Source organism: Leuresthes tenuis, unplaced genomic scaffold (genome assembly GCF_036924035.1).
Source record: "Leuresthes tenuis unplaced genomic scaffold, fLeuTen1.0.hap1 SCAF_7, whole genome shotgun sequence".
Taxonomy (NCBI): Eukaryota; Metazoa; Chordata; class Actinopteri; order Atheriniformes; family Atherinopsidae; genus Leuresthes; species Leuresthes tenuis.
In genome coordinates this window covers 9856196-9870155 of record NW_027325361.1, presented here as the reverse complement: position 1 = coordinate 9870155, position 13960 = coordinate 9856196, and the positions used below count along the sequence as shown (strand labels likewise).

Sequence of the window (13960 nt, the reverse complement as noted above, 5' to 3'; positions counted from 1 at the left end):
ACATTCGTGCTGGCGTGTAACAGAAGTGTCTCAGTGGCGCTCTTCTGCGCACTCCTAACACAAACCTGCCACTGCAAAGACGAGGTCGAGTGGAGGTTTGTTTGACCTAAGGGAAGCCAGGCGAATGAAAATGAGTTCTGATAGAGTCCTTAAATCTGCTTCCAGTGTTAAAGGCTGTGTTTATAAGAAGGTTTTGCCTGCAGATAAACAAATGATTTGATCATTTATGAAGATAATTTACTTCTATCATTCATTTGAAGCATTCCACCCTCTTTGTGTTTTGAAATGTAAATATCCTGTATTACCCTTTCTTTTTGGCATCAATCAAGAGATGCCCTTCAGTCCAGCCATCCCACAGACCACTGTAGCCTGGGTGTGAGATAGACAGCAGCGGATGAATGTTTCTTGATCGTATTGATCAGAGCTCAGGAGGCTGACAGAGCCTGGCCTCCCTCCATGCCTCTTTTTGTTCGATACACCTCAAGTTTGTTCTGTGCAGATCTGGTCATTGTTGGGTTTTAATACCACCCTCCAACATCAGGCACATTGATTTCTTTACAGGAGGATGTTTTTGCCTCCATAAGTATTGAATAGACTTTAAACAAAGGGGATCATCCATGTGCCCCAGAGTAAATGTGGATTCTTTCTGAAGGAAAAAAAAAAAACACACAAACACTAAAAATAGTTGTGAACTTGTTTTTTTATTCCATTTTTTTTCGTGCGTACGGCAAGATTAACACTGGAACTGCCAAGGGGGGAGATTTATTTTAAGATTTCTAATTGCAAAATTAAGTTTAATTGGGTTGCACACAGAAGAAAGTCAGATAAAAGCTCTAATAATTAATTTGACTTTGACACACACACACACACACACACACACACACACACACACACACACACACAGGGAATCTGTGTGATCTCTCAACAGTTGTTTATGTGCTATTGTTCAGGCTTAATGATTTCTCTGCCTGGTTTTCAATCTATTTCTAGCAGTTTACATCAGTGTTAATTCCAAATAATTTTTTTCAGGAGGCACAGTGAACTTTCTGTGTTGCATCATGTTTTTCCCCCACTCACACAGAGCATTTTGAACTGATTTCACATTTACTGGAAGTGGGAGAGACAGAGACAGTAAGTTAGATTATGTAGATGACTGTCTAACCAGCATCCAGATGGGTGTCTTTCAACAAGTCCTGTATCTATTTCACGATTTCCAAAGGTTCAGTCTGCTTGGCAGCAAGGGGGAAAAAAACCCCAGCCTGCTCCTGGAGAAATCTGAATTGTATATGTGATGAAGGATACTCTGTATCGCTTGCGATAAATTTCTCTTGGTCCCGGAGGTATGATGCATATGCATTAGTTAAATGAGATGAGCTGGTAAGATGTGCATTTTTAATGGCGCATTTGCTCTTGAGTGAGTGGGAGGGTTAGTGAGAAGGCCCCCTCAGATCAGATTTTGATCGTCACTACAGAGTTTGACAGACACCGATCTGTCTGGAAGCGCTGAGACAAGGCGGTATGGTTGTGGAGCCGATTCAGAGGAGAAGAATGAGAAGCACCTTTGGGGTGAATCCTGCTGGTTTGACTGCCTGGCTCACTGGCTGACTGGCTGAGGATGAATATTGCATGGTGCCTGCTCAAGGGGGCTGGTGACTGGTGAAGATGGGAGTTATACCCCCACCCGTATCCCCTCTCGGCTGACAGTTGCTGTCTGTGTCTCTCCTTGTACTCCTCTCTGTCTCTCTTGCATGGAATCCAAGCTAATTTGACAGATTTTATACCCATTGAACACTGTCTGCATAAATGTCCGCACGCTAAACTAAACTTGTTTTTGTTTAAACTAAACCTGTTTGTCTATTGTGAAAAAAGCTTTAACAGTCTGAAAAATGACAACTTCTTCATCCCGTTTTGGTCAACAGACAGTAGAGCTGCATAATTTATAGTGAAAAAGACACAGTCCTGTCACGTTGTTACAGCTGATTAAATGTAAGTAGTTCTCATGTATCCTGTTGGAATATTTGCTGTCCCAACAAGCAGAAAATTGTGTTGAACAATTTGCTAAGGTGATAAATACCATTTAGTACACGGGGTGAACATTCCCAGCTTTATAATTGTAAATGTGTCGAACAGAATAAATGTAGCAGCAGCTCAATGAACACATTGCTATCGTGTGGCCATTACATTAACTTTTAAAATGACATCGGGGTTCATTTCTGTGGCTCCATGTCATTTCCCATGTATCAAATTTCCCTTGTCTTTTCATTCTCTTGCAGTTAACTGTCCAATTCTTCTCAAGGACACAGTTTCAGAAAAGCCCAGTTTGCAGAGGCCTAAGAATCATTGTGGATAGATAGCTTTAAAATGTATCCTTCTTCTGGTGGATGTGCCCTGAGTCTCTCCGTCTCTGCATTCTTCTTTCGATAAGAGACAGCACCTCTCTGCTGCCGCTGGCCTTTGTGTGGCAGCCGTTGGCACAACTGGGCTGTCACATCACACCCTCTCCCCTCTGCTGCTTGTCCCTCTCCCTCTCCACCCCCACCCTATCCCATCTCCCTCTCTCTGCCTTCTGCATCCGCTCTTCCACTCTCCATGTGTCTTGTCAGTTATGTTCGGGCTTGGTGTCATTATTGGGCAGCCCGTATCACACTTCCTGCGATGAGCTGTCTGTCTGCTCCCTCTCTATCTCTCGTGCCACTTTTCTCTTTTTCTTTATATCCCCCTGCTTGTGACTGGCTCATGGTGTTTGTGTGTCACCTTTACACCCAAGATGCGCTGTCCTCCATGCATGTTTCCCATAATGCCTTGCACAACTGCCACTTTATCTTTATACCCTGCAGCTTGTACCCATCTCAAGTCAGAATGATGTGTTCACATGGATCAGAAGAGGAATGTAACTCAAGAAAAAGTTTAAAATCCTGTATTATGAAAACAAAAATTTTGAAAGTGACTGTTATCAGCTGACCTTCTTTAGTTATTAGGCCTCATCCTAGATTTATGAAGGTGGCTGATTGTTAAGATGGTTCAGGCCCTTTACACAGCTGCACAGGCAACAACATGTCCACAGCATGGAGATTCAAACCGAGCAATTTGCTCCTTTTCAGTTATTTTATTTACAATGACATAAGTTTGCGTACACTGAGGACAGTTCAACAGAGCTGTGTTTCTACCCAAAGCAACAGGTAAACCTCACCTGCTGCACAGAAGCAAACTTTGAGATCAATAACTTATAAACAAAATGCTGTTTAAAAATAAACCGGCTGCTGTCTCATAGTCTGTCTGACATTGATGCCCATGGGACTAAAGCACAGGAACTGCATACAAAGTGCTTTTCATTGGGGTAATAGGTTCTTAAGTTTACGGACCAGAAAACAATCTGACATATTTTTCTCCTATCCGTCGCAGTCGACTGTCTGTGAATGGTCCAGAAGTCCCCCCCCCCTCTTCTACTTTGATTGGCCAGTGTTTGTTATCTGGTTAAGGCTACCGTTGAATGGTTGGTTAGATGGTTAGGGTTAACCCATTAAGAGCTGGTGCAACACAAGTGTGTCTGAACACATCAGCCAATCAGAGCAGACGAGAGGTGGGTTTCTGTTGAATAATGTGTGCAGACAACAGTAGGCCTGAAACTAACACCAAAATGTAGAGCAGACTCTCAATATTGAATTTTTTAATTATTTACCTGTCAGTGTACCAGATAACCCCCCAAGATGCACCTGCCCAGCAGAACATTTTGTTGCATTTAGGGCTGGTTAATTTCAGATGTTTCCTTTAATCTTTGAGCTCCGCCAGCATTTTGAACCAGCAGATGAAGCTTAAATCCTTAAAAAGGGGCGTTCTGAATGATCCAGACTCTGACCCCTGCCTCATACAGGGTCCTTCCTCTGTGACTTCCTCATGTATCTCTGTGTGCATGCGTGTGTGTGTTTGCGGGGCCCTTGTCTTTCAGCTGGGAGCTTCTGATTGTGTGACACTCATGTGCGGCAGATGAGACGGCCTGTCAGTCAGCTCTGGCCTGGCTGCCCTTTGAAGGCCAGGCCAGGGGGCGAAGAGGTGCCGCAAATGGCCTGTGAAGTTTACATACACTGCCCACTGCTAAACAGATTAGCTCTAATGAAGTGTCTAATGTCGGGGCCGCTGGCTGACATAATCCTGCCTGGCAGCTCGGCCCCTTGGCTGCCAGAAAAGCCGCCCTCCCTCCAGCCCTCTCTTCCGCCCTCGCATGGCCTCTGCTGCCACCCAGGGCGACTCCACACAGGGAGGTGCCCACTGTTAATCATGCTGGACAGTGTGCGATCTGACATGCAAATGTAGGTCATTGCATATGTAAATGTGTGATTACGAAGCTGGCATGCCAAGACACATTAGCAAGACTGTGCTCTCAGCAGGCGGTTGTCACAGCGCTTTAGAGGCTCATGCTAACATTTGTCAAGCTACCACGCAGCGAATGAAAGCAATGCCCTCTTGTCCGCTCTCTCGCTCTTTCTTTCTCTCTTTCGCTCATTGAATTTATAAATCTTGAACTGTCCATCTTGCATCCCCGAACATCTACTTACTTCATATAATGAAAAGTGATCACCCCGTGCGCTGCATCTTTGGTGTTCCACACTTTATAGATTCTTCAATGTAATTCAATTCACAGTTAAACCCTCAGAGGAGGAGTATTTCTGTAGAATTATAGCTGTTTTGTCGATCTAATGTTATGTTGAATAGGGGCTTGTGGAGCAGCATGTCATGCTGGCTGTCAGTAGCTCTCACACAGCTTGGGATGATGGTGGTGTCATGCTGAAAAATGTGCACACCTCGGCAGTGTTAATTGGACAGGGCATCTGATTGGTTCACGCCTCTTCCTCCAACTGTCAGCTTTTTAAAAAAAAAAAAAAAAAAAACTAAAAAAACAATGAGGTGTCCTGTATGGAGCAGCACTTCCTCTCGCTGTTGGTGTGTGTACCTTTCCATTTGTTAATGTAATTATGGCCTTATTATTTACCAGAGTTTTGGTTTTGTTAGTTTACAGACAATTCACTACTTTGCGATAGTGTTTCCTGTATTAGAAATGCAAAAATAATTTTTTTATGAAGCATGGTCTTATAGTTGACCACTGGTCACGAAAGGATTCCGAAATAATTAATTTGTTTATCAAGGAAAATAGAAGACATGTTGATACCAGTTTATTTTGGATGTTTGGTCTGTTAACTCAACGTTATGGTTGCACTTTTTGTCCTTTGTAACTATTCATTTGTAGATGAATTAAAACTGAATTGCCTTCTTTTTTAAGGGAGTCCCGTATAGCCTCTGATCTTCACTCATGGTAACTTTGTCAAAACGTGAAACGCCAAAAAAGCGAACAAATGTGATGACACTCCTCTTGCGTGTTTCATCGCTTAGGAGATTAATTTTTGACCTTCTTCCCTCTTCATCCTCCTTCCCTCTTTCGTAAGTCGCTTGCCCTTGAGCTGCTCCCATGGCCACGCTGGCAGAAGTGCTGGTGACATGTGGCATTCTGATATCTGTCACCTTCTGTTTTCTCCTGCCGACGCCTTTTACGAGTTAACCAAAAGGCTGGAAAGGTCACACAGTGTGTGTGTTTTTCATGCATTATGTCCAGGGGGCTCATTTTGGCTTAGTTTTGAGGGTTTTTTTTTTCTCCCCTCTCCCAAATTGTAGACGTAAGTATCTCATTCTGCATAACGACTCATGTGGTGAGGCAAGGTGAGGAGTCCTTTAGTCTGTGGCCCTGTGCCAGACTGTCAGTGATATAACTTGGCAGATGAAGGATGAGGGCTCTGGATCCCTGTGAACTTGAAAACCTTCGATGGAATGATTAGAAGCCTGCATTTATGTAAATTTTATCTATCCCTGTTGAAAAGCTGCGGCTTTTCACTTTTGCCAGAGTGTTGTTTTATCTACAGAACAGCACTGATATGAAGCTAAAAGGAGCTTATTAGGCTGCTATTGCAAGGTTTAAGTGAATACATGGGAACATTATAAATGAACATACAAAACGTAGAAGAAACAGTAACAACACTTAACAACTGGTGCCAGTATGACAAACACTTTGGTAAAATGATACTTGCAGGTCCTGCATGATACTGTTCTGTATACAGTTGATAGGGTAACAAACCGACTGGCAGCTTGCCAGTTCACACTTTTAAACTGAGCATGAAACATAGTTGCATTAAAAAGATTCTAGCGACTCCTTGTATACCAAAAGCAAAACTTTAATCCCCCAAAATTGTGAAGCTGCATGAAATGTAAAATAACAAAAAAGATGCAATGATTTGCACACCTCATGAACCAATTTTTTTTTTTCAGACTGGAACGTAGAAAATCTATCAGATGTACATTGTAATGCCCTCAGTTTCCAGACATTAAGGAACTTGGTGCTAAACGTGGACCTATCCCAGCTTTTTTGTGACGTGTTGCTGCCATTAGGATTTATCTCTCACTTTCACGAATTATAACATGTTCTATGTCCTGTTGTACATAAGATATCAGTTGAAGACATTTGCATGTCATTGGATTCTGTTGTTATCTACATTTGAAATAAAATTGAGGTAGTAGATAACAGGAAATATTGCTAGTTATAGTGGAATTTATGCAATTCTTCAAGACCTTTCCCAGTATGACTCATCGGCACAGCGCCAGTCAAATCATCAGCAGCCTAAAGCAGCCCCTCGGTGCAGCAAACTAGAGAATCACAGCTTTACAGGTTTCACCCCATCCCTCATCTTTTCCTCTTTCAGAAATATGATAGCTTCACCTTAATGACATATTCATGCTTAGTGCAAAATTTCTGTAAATAATTATTTTGTACTCCCGTCCAGACTGTGTGTTTGTGTGCTCAGAAACAGTGTGAATATGTATTTGCATGTACATATTAAGAGTTGTTCTTTCCTTTCTTTCAGAAACCGTTGCAGCCAGATATGGGTCATAACTCGTTGGCTAACTTCCAGATTGAGAAAAAGATTGGACGTGGCCAGTTCAGTGAGGTGTACCGGGCAAGGTACCTGTTAGACAACACGTCAGTGGCCCTGAAGAAAGTTCAGGTGAGACACAATATTAATTACCAGCTATTTATCCGTCCCATCCCATCCCAGGTCTCTGGGGCTTCCGTACTTGTTCCGTATGACAAACAGTCTGTTGCAACAGAGAAAACTGTGTAATATGAACTTCTCAGTATGCTAAAAACCATTGAAGAGAATTTAATCGCTGTTATTTTCACCCACTCGTGAACCACGTCCAAACGCTTAACACTCTGAGTTATCTGTATGCAAAGTGCAATATGACTGTTTAAGCCAAACTTTAGAATATGAATCTGCAGTTTTCTTTGTGAGTTTGCAGATACATGAACATACCTGCATTATGCACAGATGTACACACACGTAGACACCGACAAGAGGGAATGCGGCTCTGGTTGAGCTTGTATACAGATACACAAAGCTCAAAAACACCGTACACAGGGATGTGTGCATGTTACTCGGATGTGAAACACCTGTACTCACTCCAGTGCCACCCTCTAGATAACAGCAACCATGTTCTGTTTTGTTTTTCCCCCCTTTTGTTTCTCTGCATCTATCCATCTTACATTTTTTTGAATATGGCATAACACCTCTCACTGTCCTCTCTCTCTCCCTCTCTCTCTCTCTCCCCTTTTGATCTCCTGATAGATATTCGACTTGATGGATGCCAAAGCTCGGCAAGATTGCATCAAAGAGATAGATCTCCTTAAGGTAAAGAACCAGAGACGAGGGAGACGGCGCCATGCGTGGTGCTCTGTTCTCTTAAGGTGCCTCAGCTGAGACCCACCACCACAGGAAAACAATTGATCTGCGCCAGACAGCGTAGATTTGTGCGTTGTGTGTGTGCGTGCGTGTGCATTTCCTAGGGTTGTTACAAATGCAGGGGGCTGTTGGAGTATTTGTGCACACAAATGAGAATGTGAATGAGTATGCATGTGTGACTGTACAGTATATGTGTGTTCCTTTCTCCTTGTGTGTCTGGTTGAGTGGTTGTGTGCACAGATTCAGCAGTGTTGCATCCCTCCAGGCTCATATTGGCTTCTTTTTTTAATGCCAGAAGAATTGTTTTTTTTTTTTATCCTTTTCAAGTGTTTTAAGGTATAAGTGAAGCAACAGTGCATCAGCAAGGAAATTAAGCAGCATCTCTTATGTTTCTTTCCCCCCCCCCCCCAATGATTTAGTTTAATTTGTTAAACTACCTTTAACATGTGTCAGCTGCGCTGCTCTCAGACACTAATGAACAAACTAATGACAGCTTTAATATTTCTGCCTGTCTGAAAGAATTGTCACAGTTGTGTTTGTTGTTGGACTGCGTGTAAGTGTGCATGGGTGCAGTTCTGCCAGTGTTTGCATCCTTTCTGCGTGCGAGTGCATGCTCTCTAGGCAGTTTGTGCTCATCTGCACGATTACATGTACATATTATAGATAAATGGAAAAACAAGACCAATTAGTTTGTGCCACTCAAACAGTTCATCAAAGCTTCCAGGGCTCTGTGGACCAATCAGACAAGAAAGATACTCAGCTGCAGACGGTACCCCATAGAGAGCAGATCATTACAATGACAGAATAGGACAGCAGAGTTTGCCTGATTTGTATTTCTGACCTCCTTAGAGGGGTCAGGGCAGGGTCAAATGTCACGCTCTCCCAGCTCCTACATTTCTTTTCGTCTCGCCAACCAATTGCCTTTCTTCCGCCATCACTCTCACGCAGTTTTCTTTCCAACTCTGCTTGTACCTATATCCTCCGCCTATGCCATTCTGGCCTGCTACTATGTTTTTGTATCCATCTCCTTTGTCTCCTCCCCAGGAGCTTTTTACTTCCGTCTTTTCATCCTCCAAGCTGATTGCCAGTGAACATAGAAGTTATGCTTGGCCTTGTACTGCCTAGCCAGACGGATAATAAAGAACTGAATGTGAGAAAGGCAGTCCTTCTGCCTTATCTTCCGGTAGACAGGCCAACAGGAGACACAGCAAAATCAGGATAATGAGAGGCACACTGGCATGGGCCGCCTGGAATGACACACATAGTCACCCAAGATCACATACTCACATTCCCGCTCACACACGTACACTCAGTCATGGTCTTTCAACAGCATGCCTTTTTGTTTGTTTGTCTGTCTGTGTTTGTGTCTGCTCATTCATCTGTGTTTTCTTGCCTTGGCATGAGGATTTCAACTTGAGAATCTCACTTCTCACTTCATTTTTTTTTTGTCTAAATTCTCGTTGATAGGGATGTTGCTGGCAGAAATATCTTTCCCCCTGCCAGTCTGCTAATTTTACCATTTTTGAATTCCCACAACTGAGTATTCCTCCCACTTGTGTTTATAATCAAACCTGGACTGTTTTCTGACTAATGATCTGCTCTAATCTGCAGTAAAAAGCAGTGATGGTATCCGTTTGCTTTTCTGTATTTTGTGTGGTATATGTGTGCGTTTGTGTGTGAACGCGTGTCTGGGTTCTCCATCTGATTAGGGTTTACAGACCTGACAGCAAACCGCTTAATTTATCCTGATAAAACAAATTCAGGAGTTTTATCTTTAGGTATTTTTATGAGCATTACAGTCTTTAATATTAAAATTTACATCTTAAAAGTGTTTATCTGATCATTTTCCTGTTTGTAATAGATAATAACTGTAAACTATGTCATGCAACACAAGGTATTCTTTTCTGCAGGATGGTGTAAATTGACTCTTTATGCTTTTGTGATGTTGCTTGGAGCTGATGAACTTTAGAATGTATCAGGAAATCTTTTATATAACCCTAATCCTTGTGTACCAGCTGTTTTCCTATTGGCACAAAATTCCAAGACTAGTTGTATTATCATATTAATTTACTGCCATCAGATTGCATTGCTCTGTATATTTTTCTTCTTTGAAACACATCACCAGCTCAACAAATGTATCACATAGTCCTGCATGATTAAGTAATTACACACACTGTTGGGTCTCAGCCAGCATGTATAATTACATAATCATGCAAGACTCGATGCGATATTTCCCAATGAACGGTTGTTATATTGCAGTAGGGTCGCATCCATCATTTACATAAACATCTGCATGTTAACATATCTTTTCATTCCTCTGTATCTCTTGCCTGAGGTCCAACTTGTGGAAGAGCAGTGGGTTGTGGCGGGCAGAGGGGGGTGGGTAGACTTGTCATCACTGCTTGGTTGTGCTACAGTGTGGAGCTGTGCTGAACTGCCACTCTGAGCCAAAAATACATCTGGCGAGAAAGGACATGGGAGGGAGAAGGATAGATGGAGACATGAGGAGGGGAAAGAGAGGACGAATGAGGATGAGGATTGTGGAGGGATGCAGAGATGGAGTCGAGAGTGTAGTGTACCGTAGTGTACTCCACTGTGCTCTCCTTTCCCCTCTTCTTGGCATCATCCAGAGCATGAACATTTCTTTAATCACAGCAGAAAAGGCATAGCAGAGCCGAGCGGAGGACGCGTGTCACACCGCTCCGTCTGCTCACATCACGGCTCCAACTCTCCACATATCACCACCTCTCCGTTATCCCTCCCCCCCTTTCTCTAACTCAGCCTACCTCATCCCATTCCTGTTCTTTTTCCAATCCCAGCCTTTGTTCTCTTTCCCTACCTCTTCATGTTGCCCTGTCTTCTTCCCTTTTCCTTGTCTGTGTCACTGTGTCATTTGTCCCCCGCCCTCCCCCCGTCTCCAGCTCTGGATGGAAAGAAACTTTTTGTTTACCACAGGGAATGCTGTTCCTGCCTTATTGACCAACCAACGGGAAGGAATCTCAGCTCGAGATGAGCCTGGGATGCTTGTTTTTTTCTGACTGCCAGCCATGTCAGCCTGTCAGGCGTGTGTGTGTGCGTATTTGTGTGTGTATGTGTCTCACACACGGGCTGTTGTCATCATAGACAAGGGTTTGTTGTGACATGTCACCCAGCTTTGTCACACTTGAGGACAAAACCATCTCATTAGGTCCACACATAGCCAATATGTATTGTTCGTATGGTTTCAACCATTTTATTTTAATTGGCAGTAAAAGTACAGTGAACTGCACATGACAAGAAACCTGTTATTTCCCAAACCTTATTTTGATAATAAAAGAGTGTAATAGCTTGCAAGAAGCTTGGGAATGTGATCAAGGATGCCCATAATGTGACAAGTGTCACCGACATGTCCTCTCTTTCCTTCTCTTTCAGTGACATGTCCTTTTTTTTCTTCCTGTTTTTTCTTTCCAACAGCAATTGAACCACCCCAACGTGATAAAGTATCATGCCTCTTTTATTGAGGACAATGAGCTGAACATAGTACTGGAGTTAGCAGACGCTGGGGATCTCTCTCGTATGATCAAGGTAAGGATCAGTTGTTTGGTGGTAAAATACTGTAAACACTTAGCCCAGGACTTGAATGATAGAGTCAACATACAGATTTTTGCTTTGTTTTTTTTTTTTGTTTTTTCTACCATTCCAAACAATGCTTCACATGAAGATACTTAAAGAGTGTTTAGTCATCACAGAGAGCATAAGCAGTGTTGTTTTTAACCAATTTAGACTACTTTTGTGGATTTTCTTAGGGATTCATATGTGATTTTTAATGCTTTAGGATTAATATGAGACTAAATCATTGCCAATCTGACTTAGTATCATGAAACTGGTGCACAAATGTTTCTGTACACAAGCAATAAACTGCAGAGGAGGCCTTTTATTCCCGAAGGCATGACTGCTGGAGTCCTGTGGTTTGTGGTTGTTAGGATTTTGAGTACTTGAACACTTAGTCAACCCGAATCATCCCTCCCATACAGCAACCAAAAACCAACTAATATAAGGCCTCCATCAACATCCTTTCATCTCAGTTGTATGTGTTTACATCTGCCAAGTCTGTGAAAGAGACGTTGTTAAAAACTCAAGCACTGATTAATGATCATAAAGTTTTTGCTTGTGTTGTGTGTGGGGGGTGATATAAGTGAGCTAATATTGAACCGTAATTCAATTGATTTAAACTAAAATGGCAAGCTGCGATTTGTTGTATTAGGCTCATTATTTAGTGGGAAAAGTGTTCTTTTTTCAGTTAAATTGCTATTTTTAAAACTTTAAAACTTTGCTTTTGGTTGGGTCTTTTAATGGTTCTAACAAGGCAAATTAAATTGCACTAACATAAAATCCAGTGTATAGAAGTGTTATTTATATTGTGTCATTTATATTTACTGTATGGCTTTGAGCCAAATGAATGTGTTGATCAGTAAATCGCAGTATGGTAGGTTTTAAGTCAGAAATTTAGTTAAAATTGGACCAGAAGACAGTTATTCGACAGTGGTAGCCATTTTCTATCCTTGGCTCACCCTGTTTTTCATCTATGAGTTAGACTGAACCCCCAGTTATTATAAAAACCTGCCAGTGTAGCAAATTAGGAGTGTGCATGTAGAAAGCCTGGTCTTCTCCCATGCATAAATGATGCTGCAGCGTTGTATCGGTACAGCTCGACAAGCTGTTTGCAGTCATACTCAGCAGCTCCACATCTGCACAGTTCAGCACAGCAAATTAGGAGAGGCGAGGATTAGTTGTACAAGAGAGTGAACATGGCAGGCTGAACACACACACACACACACACACACACTTAACACATATAGACTACTTTGTAAGCAGAGAATGTGCTGACGTAACCATTGAAACACACTCGCGTAAATGCTATGAGTTGCATTTTACAGAGATGTAACATGGCAGCCTAAAGAGGTAAATGAACAAACCACTGTATGTCACCACCATCTTATCTAAGCTACTAAGGAGTATTCGAGCTGTGTCATATCCCTATGTCTACTCACAACACACTCGCATGTACATGCCTCCTCTCTGCACTGCTTGTCTTATGCAGTTTTCTAAATGTATTGTTTACGGTGTGATAGGAGCAGGCCATAGATTTGTGTCAGGACTCAGCCGACTGTCCTTGGGCAATAGTGCACAGTGAACGCATTCATACAGTGTGCCATATGTAAAACAGAACCTTGGTGATAAATTCATTTAACATTTTTTATTCTTTTTGATTTCTCATCCTCCACATTTTTCCTTTTTCTCGCTTTTCTGGGACTCTCTGTCTCTGACCATCTCAGAATTCAAATGATATCAAATAGTTCTGGATTTGCATGCACTTACAGAATATTGCATGTGCAGTGTTTGCTGTTAAAGGCATAGGAAAGAGGGTGTTGGTGGGTGTCTATGTGCTCCCCCATTGACATCAAACAGTCCTCTGATATGGAAATGGGAGGGCAAGGAAAGAATGGCTCTTCACTAAGGCTTTGTTTGGATGTAGGCCAAGGTCTATTCCTCCCTTTCTTCATCTATCTATCTATCTATCTCTATCCCTCTTTCTTTCATCCCTTTCTGTATTTTGTATCTCTCACCGCCACCTTTGTAATGTCCTTTACTGCTTCCAGTGTTAAAGCTGTTTACTGTCTCTCAGTCAGAAGACGTGTAAATACACACTTTCAGGTCTGAGGTTTTGCGATTCAGCATGTAACAGATAAATCATCTGACCCTTCGTAGGTCTTAAATTAGGAATATACAACTTCATGATGACCAGCAACATGACTTATTGCATTGCCTCATTATTTATTCAACAAAACCTGAGCCCCAAACGTTAACGCGTTCTTACTGCTTTCATAGGAATGATTAAGCTTCATTAACTGATCATCAGAAGGTTTAATCAGTCGAAAGCAAAGGGTTCAGGTTGCTTCGAGGTTCAGTTTATACAAATATCGAGGAGGAAAGACATCAGTGATGTTTGAGATGCAATTGTTCCTGTCCATCAGTCTTGGAAGGGTCATTTCTAAACTATTTGGAGTCCATCACTCTGCAGAGAGAAAGATTATTCACAAGTGGAAAACATTCAAGACTGTTGTCGATCATCCCAGGAGTGGACGTCCCAGCAAGTTCACCCCAAGGTCAAAAACCCAAGAGCTACACGTCAGACTGTA

General features: G+C 42.2%; 1 protein-coding gene across 3 annotated transcripts in view; it reads left to right on the top strand.

Moving 5' to 3' along the window:
- The window catches only part of nek7 (NIMA-related kinase 7), a 148353-nt gene that overhangs the window by 23904 nt on the left and 110489 nt on the right, over positions 1-13960 (top strand). For all 3 annotated transcript variants that reach the window (XR_011916925.1, XM_072389206.1, XM_072389205.1), the window contains 3 exons: positions 6906-7046; positions 7668-7730; positions 11235-11345. Coding sequence is in view for 2 of the 3 variants with exons in the window: in XM_072389205.1 (XP_072245306.1) it covers positions 6906-7046; positions 7668-7730; positions 11235-11345 (315 nt within the window). In the remaining variant the exon portion in view is untranslated. The remainder of the gene's footprint in view (positions 1-6905; positions 7047-7667; positions 7731-11234; positions 11346-13960) is intronic.